Source organism: Sardina pilchardus, chromosome 16 (assembly GCF_963854185.1).
Source record: "Sardina pilchardus chromosome 16, fSarPil1.1, whole genome shotgun sequence".
NCBI lineage: Eukaryota > Metazoa > Chordata > Actinopteri > Clupeiformes > Clupeidae > Sardina > Sardina pilchardus.
The window spans coordinates 21,145,367-21,160,366 of record NC_085009.1 but is presented as its reverse complement, the minus strand read 5'-3'; the positions used below and the strand labels follow the sequence as shown (position 1 = coordinate 21,160,366).

Here is a 15,000-nt window from a genome sequence, read left to right as displayed (position 1 = left end):
ACACACACACGCGCGCGCGTACACACACACACAATCATCTGCTAGTTACAAGACATTTACTCACCTCCTACACAGAACTCTCAGTGGAGTCTATGCATTGAATGAACATACATACGTACACTTTCGTTATTTGTGTTATATAATGAGAACATTGTTCTCAACTCCTACACAGAGCTCGCAGTGCAGTCTACGCATTGAACGTACATACATGCATACATGTAGTTTTGTTATTTGTGTTATATAATGAGAATATTATTCTCAATGGAGAGTAAGCAATGGATATATACATACATATATAGCCTCATTTGTGTAAATAATATTATCATAACATGTTATTGTCAATGGAGAGTATGCATTCAATATATAGCACATATTACAGGTTCATTACATGTAGAAAATAGTGAGAATATTATTCCCATGACACATTACGGAATCGCATATTATTATATATGTAATAAATAAATATTACATTCGAAAGCTCCTCACACATCATTCAGTTGGCTTACAGTTTCTACAATCTTCATGTATTGCATTTTTCGCATGATACATCTACATACAGTACACATTCTATGTTTCTGATTATCATTGATGATGGATGATGATTTTATATAAATTGGATTTGATAATTTGATTTTGATACCAATTTGATTTCGATATCAATATTATTATATACTTTTTTATAACATTATGGACACAACCTTGGGATAAGATAGTGAAATTAACACCTCTTCTTTTAGAGAACAAACAGAAATTCTGTCTGTTAAGATCTTGAAAACCCCTTCTCTGATGTCACCTTACACTGACACATTAAATATAAATTCTTGTGACCACAGAGATTACTGTGCCAAGAATAACCTCATTCCAAATCTACAACAGTCTGTGCATATGTGTGCATGTGTGTGTGTGTGTGTGGGTGTGTGTGCGTGTGTGTGTGTGAAAAGAAAAAGCAGCAGGATGTGGTAAAAGACACAGTCCTTATATGCCACGTCTCAGCGTCTAGGCCAAAAATACCAGAGTGGAAAGAGAAGAGCAAAAAAAGGCCTTTTTCGTTCAGAGAGCACAAGAATAGCCAAATGCACAAAAAGAGAGAAAGACAGACAACGCACTCTCAAGAAATGAGTCAAAACACCACATTCTCATACACTCAGGGGTTTGTGTTTGTGTCTATCTGTGTGTGTGTGAGTGTGTGTGTGTGTGTGTCTGTGTGAGAGTGAGTGTGCGTTTATCTGAGTGTCAGTGTCTGTGTCTGTCTGTGTGCGTGACTGTTAGTGTGTGTCTCTGTGTGTGTGTGTGTGTGTGTGTGTGTGTGTGTGTGTATGTGCAAGTGTATGTCTCTGTGTGTGTGTGTGTGTGTGTGTGTGTGTGTGTGTGTGTGTGTGTGTGTGTGTGTGTGCGTGTGAATGTGTGTGTGAGTGAGTGTGTGCGCACACACACACGTCTCTCCATTTGCAGCAGTCCTGCTAGGCTACTCACTGTACCTAATTAATCTGTCCATAAAGACCACTCTGCCTAATAACCGACCCAGTTGCTCAATAAAAGCTTTTCTCAGAGTTCCAGCCAAGCACATCTCTCCACCACCCACACCTGTAAGCAGACACTTCCAAGCGTCTAAATTTAGAGGAGAAAAACTTCTCTTTACCTGTGACAAATTATGCAAACTATACACATCGCTTTGGTGGTGTGTGTGTGTATGTGTGTGTGTGTGTGTGTGTGTGTGTGTGTGTGTGTGTGTGTGTGTGTGTGTATGGCCTTCGGAGGACTGATTTAAACACATCAGTGTTTGTTCATATATACAATTGTGATCTTAGCTCAGCTTGCACTTATCTATCATCAAAGCTTCAAAGAGAGACGTGTGTTAAACTCCACACACACGCGCACTCACACACGCACGCACGCACACGCACACACGCACGCACACACGCACACACCACTGTTAATCAAAGCCCACAAGAGACAAGAGAGAGGCTCAGAATATCTTTTGTCTTCAAATCCCCAAAAATACTTTTTTCTCTCTTTACCAAAAAAGATACAAGAAAAAAGGAAAACCATGCAACAAAAGTACCTTCGTCTTTCGGCCTGTTCGTCGAAGATTCATCGTGTTTTTTTGTGAGCGGACCTAGGGTTAAGAAAAAAAGAGGGAAGGGGAAGAGAAAAGAGAAAATTCAAAAAAGATTACTCTGGCAAAAAAAGAGAGAGAAAAATCAAAAAAAGAAAAGAAGAAAGAGCAAAAAGGACAAACGAGCAAGAGGTGACGTTTTTTTCTTTCTTTCTTATGATTGTTTGTGTTGTTTCTTTTTTTGTTTTAAGAAGACAAAAACAAAAAACAAAAACAAAAAAAAACAAAAGCACAAGACACAGACTCATTATGACAAAGTAGACAGAAGATCAAAGGCACAAACCTGCTATCTGAAGATTTGTTTGTACATGTTTGTGTTTATATATTTTTTGTTTATGTTTGTGTGTGTTTCTCTCCACCCATGGAGAAAACTTTTGTCATGACTTAAGTGCTGTGTTTTTGCTTCACTTTGTACTATTTTATGCCTGTTGCCCTTTATGTATTATTTACTTCATTTACTTAATTGTTTACTTATTTATTTGAAATATACCTTTTTATTTAGTTCTTCTGTGCTTTTCTGTGCTATTTGACAACCTTCTGGACATAAAGGACCCAAAACCAATGTGCAGGAGTAGGAAAGAACCCCAATGGTTATGAGAATAAAAAAACAACATCGGAGAGGTTTGCTTTACATGCATACTGTGCAGGTATTGCGCCAGCTGGCTGCACGCACGCACGCACGCACGCACGCACGCACAGACACTTGAGTTAAGAGTGAAGGGTTCATGGTTCCGACCCATTTTCACTGATAACATTTTGAAACTTACATATGACTTTTAGAAGGATCCCTAATTAATAGAACCAGGTCATTCCACTGCCTACCAGTAGACAAAATAGATCACTCTACTCCACCAAAGTTAGACCTAATTATTGAACGAAAATTAAATAACCTTTTCCGTAACTTTTTAATAGGCTACTCAAGTTCAGGAAAATGGAAAATGGAAAGTGGAAACAGTATCAGGTTGCAAGAATGTGCTCACTGAAAACACTACCCATGGAGGAGCACAATGGGATAATTGAATTCCATTTGACCTACATTCATTACACTTTTCCCAAAACTTCCAATGGATTTTCTGAATTTCACAACTTTCCTACAAGCGTGTGAAATGGGATTTAAAAATGATTCTGCGACTTGCCCAGGATTTCACTGACTGCGAGACACCAGGAGGTAAAAATGCCCAGGTTTACGAGGTTGGGAAAACACACGTGGTGATAAAAGGTGGAAAAATATGACACTGTAAGTGGCTTTGGATAAGACAGGAAGTGAACAAGTACAGAAGGACTTGAGGGGAGTTGGGAGTTGCAAATGCAAAAACCGCTACAGTGAGGTCACTTCCTGCATCCGTCAGTACCACTATGACCGACCCCTTATACACAGACAGCTTATATGTACATAATATTATACAGGAAATCAAACCCAAATGCACTGAAGTGTGGTGTGGACACAGACACATAGGATTGGTTGCTGGCAAAACTGGCCACTTTATTTTGCATCTGGAGCCTTCGAACGTCATCATTTCATGGAGTATAAAATGGATCGCTGAATATCTTGGTGTTAGTGTTGCCTATAGATTTTGCAATCACACACTCACACACACACACACACACACACACACACACACACACACACACACACAATCTCTGTATCTCTCTCTCGAGGGCAACAACCTGTCCGTGTTGGGATAAAAGGGGAGGGTTAGGGATGGATGACCACACACACAGCCACATAAAGAGAGAGGCAGCGTTACAATCCCATATTCAGCGCACAATCATTGACCAGCCAATGAACCGGGCGGAAGAGAAAGGCACTGACTGAGACTCGGCCCCAGACGAGGCCAGATTTTGGCTACTGGAGGGGGACGAAAGGGGAAATGGGCGAAGGGGGGGAGGGGGGGGTGTTGGCTGCGATCCCTCTGCAGTAAAAAGAAGAAAAAGCTATTGAGAGAAAAGCTAACACCTCCAACGCCGTACTGCAGTCAATGTGGAGCAATTACGAGGATGCATATTTCACAAAAAGTAGGCCATGCTACCCTCGCCTCCCCCGCGAGCAGACAATTAGCAGCTAGCTGATAGCATCACAGAGGAACAGCGGATGACCGTCGTTATCGTCGCAGGTGTAATGTACGTCCATTATTAGGGGTTTAGGAAAATAGTCTCGTAAAATATACCTCTTTTAGAGATACTGCGACACCAGTGTGCTATGCCAAAAAAGACTATGGAATTCAACTGCGTAGGTAGGCAGTGTTTGCATTTGCACACCAAAGTGTGTGTGTGTGTGTGTGTGTTTGTGTGTAAAAGAGATACTGTATGATATACACACACACACACACACACACACACACATATATGGACACCGCATGTAGGCCTATGTAAGTGAGACAGTGAGTCAAGGGAAGGGAAAAAATCAGAGGTGTGTTCAAATTTCCAAACAGATGGAAGTGTTCTTGGACAATTGCAAACAGCATTTCATTTGCTTTGAGTTTGCAGCGAACGGTCTGAGATGCAGGTCCTCAGCGAACGTCCCCAGACGGTGGACTGAACATTACCATTTTAATCGAGTCATTCGAATTGAAAACCATCTCGGCTTGAACGTCCACCGCTGTTTGCTGAAACTGAATGCACCTCGGTTGTCTCACAGCCTTCCATATACAGTAATGCTAGCAGCCAATGGAAAGGACAGGGTGAGAGAGAAGGCAATCTGGTAGGGAATAAGGGAAAAAGCAAGAGAGAGATGAAAGGGGATAGAGAGAAAAAGAGAGAGATTTATTCATTCTTTAATTATTACTTTCCTTAATGGTCGTATGGTTATGCGTTATTGTTTGTTACCATCAACACGGTCTTTGGCAACGGAATTCCCATACAGTCATGCTAACAAAGCAACTTCAAATTTGAAATTTAAATTTGAATCTGAATTTTAATCTGAATTGTAACTGTAATTTGAATCTGAATTGTGATTTGAGAGACGAGAGAGAAAGACATTGTATACTGTATCTCTTTTTATTTCCCTTGTGATACTACTGTGTTATCTGTAATACTAGCTGTGGCAATACTGTACCAAACAGTCATGCTAATAAAGCACCTTTGAATTTGAATTTGAGACGCTAGAGACTCAGACACAGGAGGAGGTTGGTCTAGCCAGAGAGGGTTAAAGCGGAGCGAGAGGCGCAAACGTTCGACCATTTCCGCGTTCTGTTATCGCAAAGGGGAGGGGAGGCGAAATCACCCTTTAAGCAGACCTAGAAAGTGTCGTTACATTTGAACTGAACTGCTTGCTGATCGATATCCCACTATGACGTCCTTCCTTAAGCAGACAGGAACTGTTCGAATTTGGCTTCCATACAGATGCATTATGTTTAGGGTGACCAGATTTCTCTGAACTAAAACCAGGACAGTTTTGTGCGTGATCAAATGTAACGTCAACATGCGACAGGTGAAACTTTTTTTTCGGGTATCACCCCCGGGAAAATGTCTTGAATATTGCTGTGTAAATGCACAAATTCTGTGCACTTTCAGTCAGAGATTAGGGCCTGCACTGTCTCACTCCTAAACATTCCTCACCTACAGTATTAGCCTATCTAGCCTATGCATGAAATTTTTTTTTGAAAAACGAAACTCAGCCATATTATTTTCTCCAACCTTAGTTTACATTATGTGTGATAACTCTAAACAGCTACTCTTGTCAGATGGCCATTATACATCATTGAAAAGCTGAGATTCCAGGCTTTCAGTAAAGGTATGATTTGCCCCCTTTTTGGTCACGACCAACCCCTCTGGCTCACGGACTAATAGGTTATTGAGAATGATGACTTTCTCTTCAGCATTGTCGTAGCGTAACCTGCTAGCCATTAAAACGAGGCAATGAAATAATGTAACGTTGACTGCAAAGATTGTGCAGACTGTTGCGATTGACTGGAACACGATCACACACACACACAAATCATACGTCGGACGCTGATCGGGCTATATTAAAACCACACTTCAACAATGGTCGGTGAAAACCGGGACATATTAGCGTCCCGACGGGCTTTTGTCGGGACTCGGGACACACCACTCAAAATCGGGACTGTCCCAGGAAAACCGGGACGTCTGGTCACCCTAATTATGTTGCTCCATCTTGTCAGTAATGAAGGTTCTTTGGTCTAGCGATGCGTCTCTTTGCACTGGACTACTCGGGCCTGTGTCTCATCTCCTCGACTGAACCCTCCCCTCTTCCTGAGTCGTCTCAGCCATAATGAATTCCCACCTCTGAGAGAGAGGGAAGGAGCCGAGAGGAGGAGAGGAGGGGACAGAGAGAAGAGGTGGATACAGAGATGGAGAGAGAGAGAAAGAGAGAGAGAGAGAGAGAGAGAGAGAGTGGGGGGAATGAATGAGGGAGGAAAATTAGAGAGAAATAAAGAAAGAGATGTGCAACGCACACACACACACACACACACACATACACACATGTAGGCGCACACACATATACACACACACACATACACACGTGCATACACACACGCATACGCACATGAACACCTACATTCTCACAAACGCACACACACACACACACGCACACACACCTGTCTCTGTCTCTGCCTCAGTTTCTTCTCGTTACCATTAACTGGGAAGTATTGGCCCTGTCCAGGTTCATTTGGCCTGCGCTGTCTTCCTCCAAATGCACCCAATTTGCCCCCGCGACACCCACCCACTCTCCTCTTAAAGCCTCTAGGACGGCTGCGCCTCTACAGGTGTGTCTGGTCTTACTACGTAGTTCTCCTGCACGTCCCCGCTAACATGCCCCCGCTAACATGCCCCCGTTCATTTCAGACGCACAGCAAAGAGAGTACCAGCACTCTCCCCTCATTACATCCAACATGCTGCTTTCTTCCACTTTCCTAGCGCACAATCTTTCTATGAGCAAGTGTGTGTGTGTGTGTGTGTGTGTGTGTGTGTGTGTGTGTGTGTGTGTGTGTCTCAGAATAAATAAATCATGAGGTGTTTGTGCTCATATGTGCATGGGACAGATACCAAGCAAAACCATAAGGGAAGAGAAAGCGAGAAAGGGAGAGAGGGAGAGAGAGTGTGAATGTGTGTATGTGTGTATGGGTAAAGTGTGTGTGTGTGTGCATGTATGTGTGTGTGTGTGTGTGTGTGTGTGTGTGTGTGTAAATGGCTAAGAGTGTGTGCGCATGTGTGAATCTGTGTTTGTGTATTGATGCAAGCCAAATACGTGTCTATTTTTCCTCAGTTGGGTCGCACTGTGAGTGCACAAATGTGTTGACATAAAAGCCCTCGGTGCTTAAGGGAGGCGGCGGCTTGTTAGCCTTGTAGGTGCTAGACGAGCTTGCTCTCTGGCCTACTCCGCGGCCTTTTATGGGGGTGTCAATTTGTCTCGGCAATCAAGCATGAAAATGCATATGTGTGTACTGTATGTGTGTAAGTCTGTACGCGTGTATGCGTGTGTGGGAGTGCATGTGCATGCATGTGATTACGTGTGTGAGAGTATGCATGTGTGTAACACACAAACACACACACAGCCACAGACAGACACACACAAACACAGAACAGACAGTCTCGTAGATAGACCTAATCAGCAGACTGCATGGGTTTATTGGTGCCTTCGAGGCCTGTATACTGGACATGCATGTATCAGTCAACGCTACAGTAGGTTTGTGTGTAATGCGATGTCTTCAGAATTGCTTTGTGCATAGGCATATCTGTGTGTGTGTGTGTGTGTGTTTCTCTCTCTCTCTCTCTCTCTCTCTCTCTCTCTCTCTCTCTCTCCGTTCCCTCTGCCATCTGAAGATTTAATTCCTCATGGCAACCAAATTAGCACATGCGGTTTGATGTCACGACTGAGGCTGCCGCACACACGCACACACACACACACGCACACACGCTGCCAGTTGGAAATGTGAACACAGGTACGGATGCCACGCAGTTCTGGCAGATGCACAGAGAGAAACACCCCCCTCCACACACCCACACAATTATATGTGTGTGTGTGTGTGTGTGTGTGTGTGTGTGTGTGTGTGTGTGTGTGTGTGTGTGTAAGAGAGAGAACTGAGGGACTCAAATTCTTCAGACGTCTCCGACTACCCAAGACGCTGGCGACCGTCAACACGATCTTCTTTCAAGGAAGGAAAACCCGGTGGGATTAGCCGCTCGCTGCTTTGATATACAGTAAGCCGAGCTGTTCTGGGCCTCCTCCCTCACTGTTGCCTTACTGGGTTAACTTTGCTAACGTTGCTAACCGCTAATGTTGCTAGCTGCCAATTGCTGCTAGCCAGCTAGCATTGGGGATATTGAAGACAAGGGTAGGCTAACAAGGTCTCTAGAAGTAAAGGACTGAGTTTCTTTTGTTTGTTTTGTTTTCCTTTAGTCAATTATTATATTACTTTGGTATTTTTTTCCCTTTTCTTTCTTTCTTTCTTTCTTTCTTTCCATCTTGTGTTTAACTGGTGATGAAGATGATTCACTTTCAATTCAAATTTAAAATTTAATTTTAAAGGTTATAAAAGGCTGATGCTTCCTTTCTCATTAAACAAACCAGCTACATAGGAGATATAGTTATTAAAGTTCCTTAGCAACAAGTGAGCAGACTACTTGTGGGGTGATATGAAAGACGCAAATCAGAAGTACAAACCCTGTTGTCATTGGCTGCGGTAATCATATGTTTCAGCGGTAATTACATGAATATATTTGGCCGTAGAACGTTGGGAAATCCCATTCAAGTCAATGGAGCGTTCTGCTAACGTTGTGAAGAGCCGTATAATAATACATGACATATCCGCGTACACTGATTACATTACATTGGATGATAATGAAAACAATCGTTCCTTGTCTTTTAATCAACTCTGTGAAAATAGCAACTCTGAACAGTGATGAGAGGTGCATGATAATAAGAAAACCTCCTAATTAAGTCATCAAATCAAGCATCTAATATTTGTTCAACATGGACACAGCAACTACTGTGGAGTTGTATTGACTCAAGTGGATGACATTTTTGCTCCAGAAATAAGACAAATAACAGAAACAGACAAAAACTGCAGTCCTGGATGTCAAGAAACAGTTTCACTAATATTATTATTATTAAATATTATTATTATTATCACCATTGCTGCTCAGTCTTGTTGGCCAGGCAACCTGCTTGAGCTGTGTGGACTCCACTACTGGTGGTTTCACCTTTAATTATTTATCTTCCGCTTCGTGTTGCTGTCAAGCGACTCAAGGTCAGCTCGAGCTCACACATCGACACAAAATCCTGACACACACACACACACACACACACACACACACACACAAAACCCTGACACAAACTCTCACGGGCAAAGCCATAAATATTCCAAGCGCTGGGCGCCGATGTCAAATTCGTTTCAGTGTAACAGTTTATAATGGCCCGACACACACTCTCTACAGCACAAAAATAAGTACTGCTCTCTCTCTCTCTCCCTCTCTCTCTCTCTCTATAGTCTCTCTGTCGTCTCTCACTCTCTCCTTCCCTCTATCATCTCTCTATCGTCTGTCTCTCTCTCTCCCTCTCTTTATCTTCTCTCTCTCTCTTTCCCTCTATCCCTCTCTCTTCCTCTCCCTCCCTCTCTTTCCCTCTCTCTCTCTCTCTCCCTCTCTCTTCCTCTCCCTCCCTCTCTTTCCCTCTCTCTCTCCCTCCCCCTCTCTCTCTCTCTCTCAGTACACTGAGGGCACAGGCCCTTGCAGCACTAAGCCAGGCTGGCTGTATTCAAAGTGTTTCCCCTGCACTGATGCTGTAACACACACGACACCTGGCGCCCCAGGAGACCAGCGGAACAAGTAGAGCACATATGTGTGGAAAGGTCAGCTGCAATCACAGCAGCCGCACCACCTCCTGCGTCTACATCCGCCAAACCGCCCGTAAATAGGACACGCACGCCAGATACTATAGAGTGGGGAGGGGGAAGAACAGGATATGGACCTCTTTGTAGAGGACATCTTTGGCTGCTGACATGATAATAAGCACAAGAACGCACTTTATGTTTTTTTTATATTAAAACACTTTACTGTACTTCAAGGTATCTACTGTACATAAGAGTGACACGGCACTGTCATGATTGTGTCATAAATATTATAAACAAGTCATAAACATTTATGACATAACGTTTCTGTCATTCGTTCATTCCCAAGTTAGGGTTAGGGTTGAGGCTAGGGTTAGGGTTAGGGTTGGAGGTTGGCGGTTTGGGTTAGGGTTAATGTGTCATGGCACGCTTGTACTGCAGATACCTTGCCTAATATTTCATAAATTTCATAGAATGGAAGTATGGATCTACAGACACAATCTTCCGCCTGTAAAACCTCTTGCTTGGTCAATGACACTTGGATGGAGAAACAAAAATGCAACAAACACACACACACACACACACACACCAAAAATGCAACAAACACACACACACACACACACACACACAGACAAATAAGAAAACAAACAAACAAGCGAACAATCAATCAATAAATAATACGAAAACTGTACACAGACAGCGTATGAGTGAGAAGTATTGATGGGCAGTCGGTAGCGGTGATGGTGATGAAGAGGAGGGGGGGTGAGGGATGAAGCATGGTCAGAGTGAAGGGGTGGTAGTGGTGATGAAGAGGAGGGGGGGTGAGGGATGAAGGGTGAGGGATGAAGCATGGTCAGAGTGAAGGGGCGGCACATGGACAGCTACATCTGATTAGTTGATCTCGCCGTGCCACTGATAGACCTGTCAGCCTCCATGGCTGACTTACTTTGATATGGGGCAATATGTCTGACGTGTGAGGGCTTTGTTTATGTGCGATGCTTTGCTTTGTGTGTGTGTGTGTGTGTGTGTGTGTGTGTGTGTGTGTTCATTTTTATGAGTGAGCAGAAAGAGAGAAAGACAGAGAGAGAGAGAGAGACAGAGCAAGAGTGCACGTGAGTGTATTGTATGTAAAATAGTATAGCACAACCTAAACTAAGTGTGCAAGTGTGTAACTGTGTACATGTGTGTGTGTGTGTGTGTGTGTGTGTGTGTGTGTGTGTGTGCCCATACTCTGTGATGTGTTTTTTTTTATGATTATGCTTTTTATTCACATTTTCTGCAAACAGTACAAACAAGAAATGCAACATACGAATAAGGAAAAATAAAAGGAAAAGAAAAGAAAGAAATGAACAAAAGGGCAGATCAGACAATAAACAAAAAAGTTAGCAAATACATCACATCAATAAAGCAATAGTTTCAATTGCGCAGAGTGTCTGTTATGGACAGGCAGAGTCCTTTCCATGCATTTACTGTGGAAAAGCTAGCTTTATTCAGTTTAGCAGTAGTCTCTTCTAATGCTGCAATATTAAGCAAGGAATTAGTCCAGTAACATTTGAGGTTAGTATCTGGTTTGAACCACAACTGAAGAATTGATTTTTTGGCAGCAGTAAAGCCTGCAAATGCCAAACGCTTTTCACGTAAAGGGAGTTCAAGTGAAGAATCATCATTCAATAAACAGAGACAAGGATCTAGCATAAGATTAGTATCAAGGAACTTAGACAGCATATGAATAACATATTTCCAGAACATAGCTATGGTGGGACAATCCCAAAACATGTGAAGAAAGGTGCCTGTGGAGTTTGGGCATAGAGTGCAGTGTGGGCTCTGAGATATATTCATTTTAAAACGTCTATAAGGTGTTGCATAGGCTCTATGGATTACCTTAAAGTGGATCAATTGATGTGCTAAACATTTTGATGTCAGTGGTAAATTAGTCCACACATTTTCCCAGTCGGGCTGGACACCCATCAATCTCAGCTCCCTGTCCCATATTGACATAATAGGCAATGATTTCATGGAACTTACTATGAGAATATTATATAGCTTTGTGACCAGGCCTCGAGAACCATTGTTGGGGTTAACATAGGTGGACAATGGATGAGGATTTAATGAGTGCCAGGGTACTCCATATGCCCGCATTGCTGATCTCAGCTGGAGATACAGAAAATAGGAAAAACCTGGTAAACCATATTGAACTTGAATGTCTTGGAATGTGCGCAGCGTACCGTTGTCGCAGATGTCACTAAGTTTATGAATGCCTTTTGACGACCAGGTGGAGGAAGTAAAAGGTCTGCCACCTGACAATAAACAAGGGTTGTTCCATAAGGGCGAGGACAAAGTGAATTTGTATGAACCCCCTAATATATTTTCAGAATTGTGCCAAGCTCTCAAAGTGGTGGAAATGACCGTACCAAATCTCAGTGCATTTTTTCGTCCTATCTGTATAAAAGGTATGTCAGTGAGTAGGTGGGGATATATTAAGCCAGCTTCTATTGACCGCCATGGGACCTGAGACTCTTGGTCCATCCAGACCTGTACTGATCTGATCTGAAAAGCAAGAAAGTAAAGTTTCAAATTGGGGACAGCCAAACCACCTTCCTCTTTGGGCCGTTGTAGAGTGTACAAACGGATCCTAGCTCGTTTGCCTGCCCAGATGAACTTAGAGAATTGTGAATGAGCATTATCAAAATATTTGGGAGGCGGCTGAATGGGCAGCATGAAAAATAAGAAATTAAAACGAGGTAGAAGGTTCATTTTAATAATAGTGATTCTAGCTTGCATGGAAATCGGTAAAGAGCTCCATCTCTGAAGATCTGCAGATACTTTTTTCATGAGACCAGTATAGTTATCTTGTAGGATAGTTGGGAGAGTGTCACTTATTTTAATACCAAGATAAACAAAGGAGTTCACCACTGGAACAAACGGGGGCAGTGAAACATTGACTTTATTCCGACCTATGAGCATGAGTGCAGATTTGGACCAGTTTATCTTATAGCCAGATAGATTATGGAATGTATCAAATAACTGCAAAACACAGGGAACTGTTCGTGTGACATTGGTCATATAAAGCAGAATGTCATCGGCATATAGTGAAATATGATGAGAAGTGCCTAATAATGTAATTGGTGAAATAGACTGGCTTTGTCTAACAGCCTGTGCAAGGGGTTCCAGGGAGAGGGCAAAGAGCAAGGGAGATAAAGGACATCCTTGTCTTGTACCGCGCTGAAGTTCAAAAGTTGAAGATTTGCAAGACCCAGTTAGTACAGAGGCGGTGGGAGAGCAGTACAGAGCTTTGACCATCCCTATAAATGTTGATCCAAATCCATAGTGTTCTAAAAGTAACCACAAGTAATCCCACTCAAGACGATCAAACGCCTTTTCTGCGTCGAGCGAAAATACTCCAGCAGAGTCATGAGAAGCATCAGTTAGGTTAATTATATGGAGTAACCTCCTCAAATTATCTGACGCTAACCGTCCTTTGATGAAACCTGTTTGGTCATAGTGAACAAGTTTGGCAATAAGGGGTTCTATTCTTCTAACCAATACCTTTGCAAATATCTTTATGTCAGCACAGATTAAGGAAATGGGTCTAAAGCTTGCGCAATCCAGAGGGTCTTTATTTTTTTTTAGTAATAATGAAATAATAGCCATCTTCTGGTCCCTGTGGAAAGATCCTTCTTTAATGGCAAACTCAATAGACTCAAGAATCAGTGGGCCAACAATCTCCCATATTGCTAAATACAATTCTGGTGGGATGCCATCTACACCTGGAGATTTCCCCTTCTGAAGTGACTTTGCTGCTTCATGTAGTTCATGTAAGGAGATTGGATTATCTAAATTAGTCCTGTCTGGATTGTTTAGTTTAGGTAAACTGAGGTTATTTAAAAAGGAGTCACACAGTGTTTTGTCAAACACTACCTCTGATGAATATAGTTTGGCATAGAATGATTGAAACGTCTGGCTTATGGCTTTTGGGTCTGTAACAATCATTCCCTCTGTTGTTCGAATTATGTCAATAGAAGACTTGGATTCATTTTCCTTTAGTCTTAGTGCAAGTAAGTGGCTGGGCCTATCCCCCTGATAGTAGTATTTTTGCCTGGTCCTATGAACAATAAAAGATGCTTTAGAGATAGACAGTTTATTGTACTCTCCACGTAAGGCGGAAAGAGAAAGGTCTCGATCCTCGCTGAAATGCTCAGATTGCTGTTTTTCCAATGCCTTGATTTGAGATTCCAATTGTGATATCTTGTGTATACTCTGTGATTTCAGTTTAGAAGAGAATGCAATGGAAAAGCCCCTCAAAAAGCACTTTGTGGTCTCCCATAAGATTTGTGGATTGGATGCTTCATGTTTGTTCAAATTGATAAATTCTTGTAATTCTTTTTTAAGTGTATCTATAAATTCGGAATTATACAAGAGAGTATCATTAAAACGCCATCTACGGAACTTTGGCAGCGAGGAAGATGGCTTAACATGACACTGGACTGGAGAGAGATCAGATATCAATCTAGGCAGTATGTCTGCTTCACAGACTTGATTCAGTAGGTCAGGGCTAATGAAAATATAGTCAATTCTAGACATTGATTTATGCCTAGGCGAATAAAAAGTATAGTCTTTAGTACAGTTATTTCTAACTCGCCATACATCCACCACGTTCACTTCAGTAATAAACCGATTCAGGGCGACGGTGGAAGGAGGAAAGGAATTGGATTTGGACGCTGGCGATCGGTCCATCAAAGGGTTAACTGTTGCATTAAAATCCCCACCTATCAACAACTGACAATCGTGAAAGGGCAGCAGCGCGTTTGTTATATCAGCAAGAAATACAGCGTCGAAATCGTTAGGGGAATATACAGATGCTAAAAGAATTTTTGTGCTTCTAGCACTTACGACAGCATAAGCAAACCGGCCATTTGCGTCATTCCCCGTAAAATGCACTGTTATCTGTGTGGATCTTCTGACCACTATTAGAACGCCCTTGGATTTATTACTAGCGCAGGAGCATGCTACGACTTTGTATCGTCTATTTTGAAAGCGATGGACATCTTCTTGTTTTAAATGCGATTCTTGAATTAATGCGACGTCTGCATTTCT

At 42.3% G+C, this 15,000-nt stretch overlaps 1 protein-coding gene across 1 annotated transcript in view; it reads right to left on the bottom strand.

Annotated features, from left to right (window-relative positions):
- Nucleotides 1–15,000, bottom strand: part of nlgn2a (neuroligin 2a) — a 165,669-nt gene that overhangs the window by 127,100 nt on the left and 23,569 nt on the right. The window contains exon 2 of the mRNA XM_062516882.1: nucleotides 2,063–2,116. Coding sequence (XP_062372866.1) covers nucleotides 2,063–2,116 — 54 coding nt within the window. The remainder of the gene's footprint in view (nucleotides 1–2,062; nucleotides 2,117–15,000) is intronic.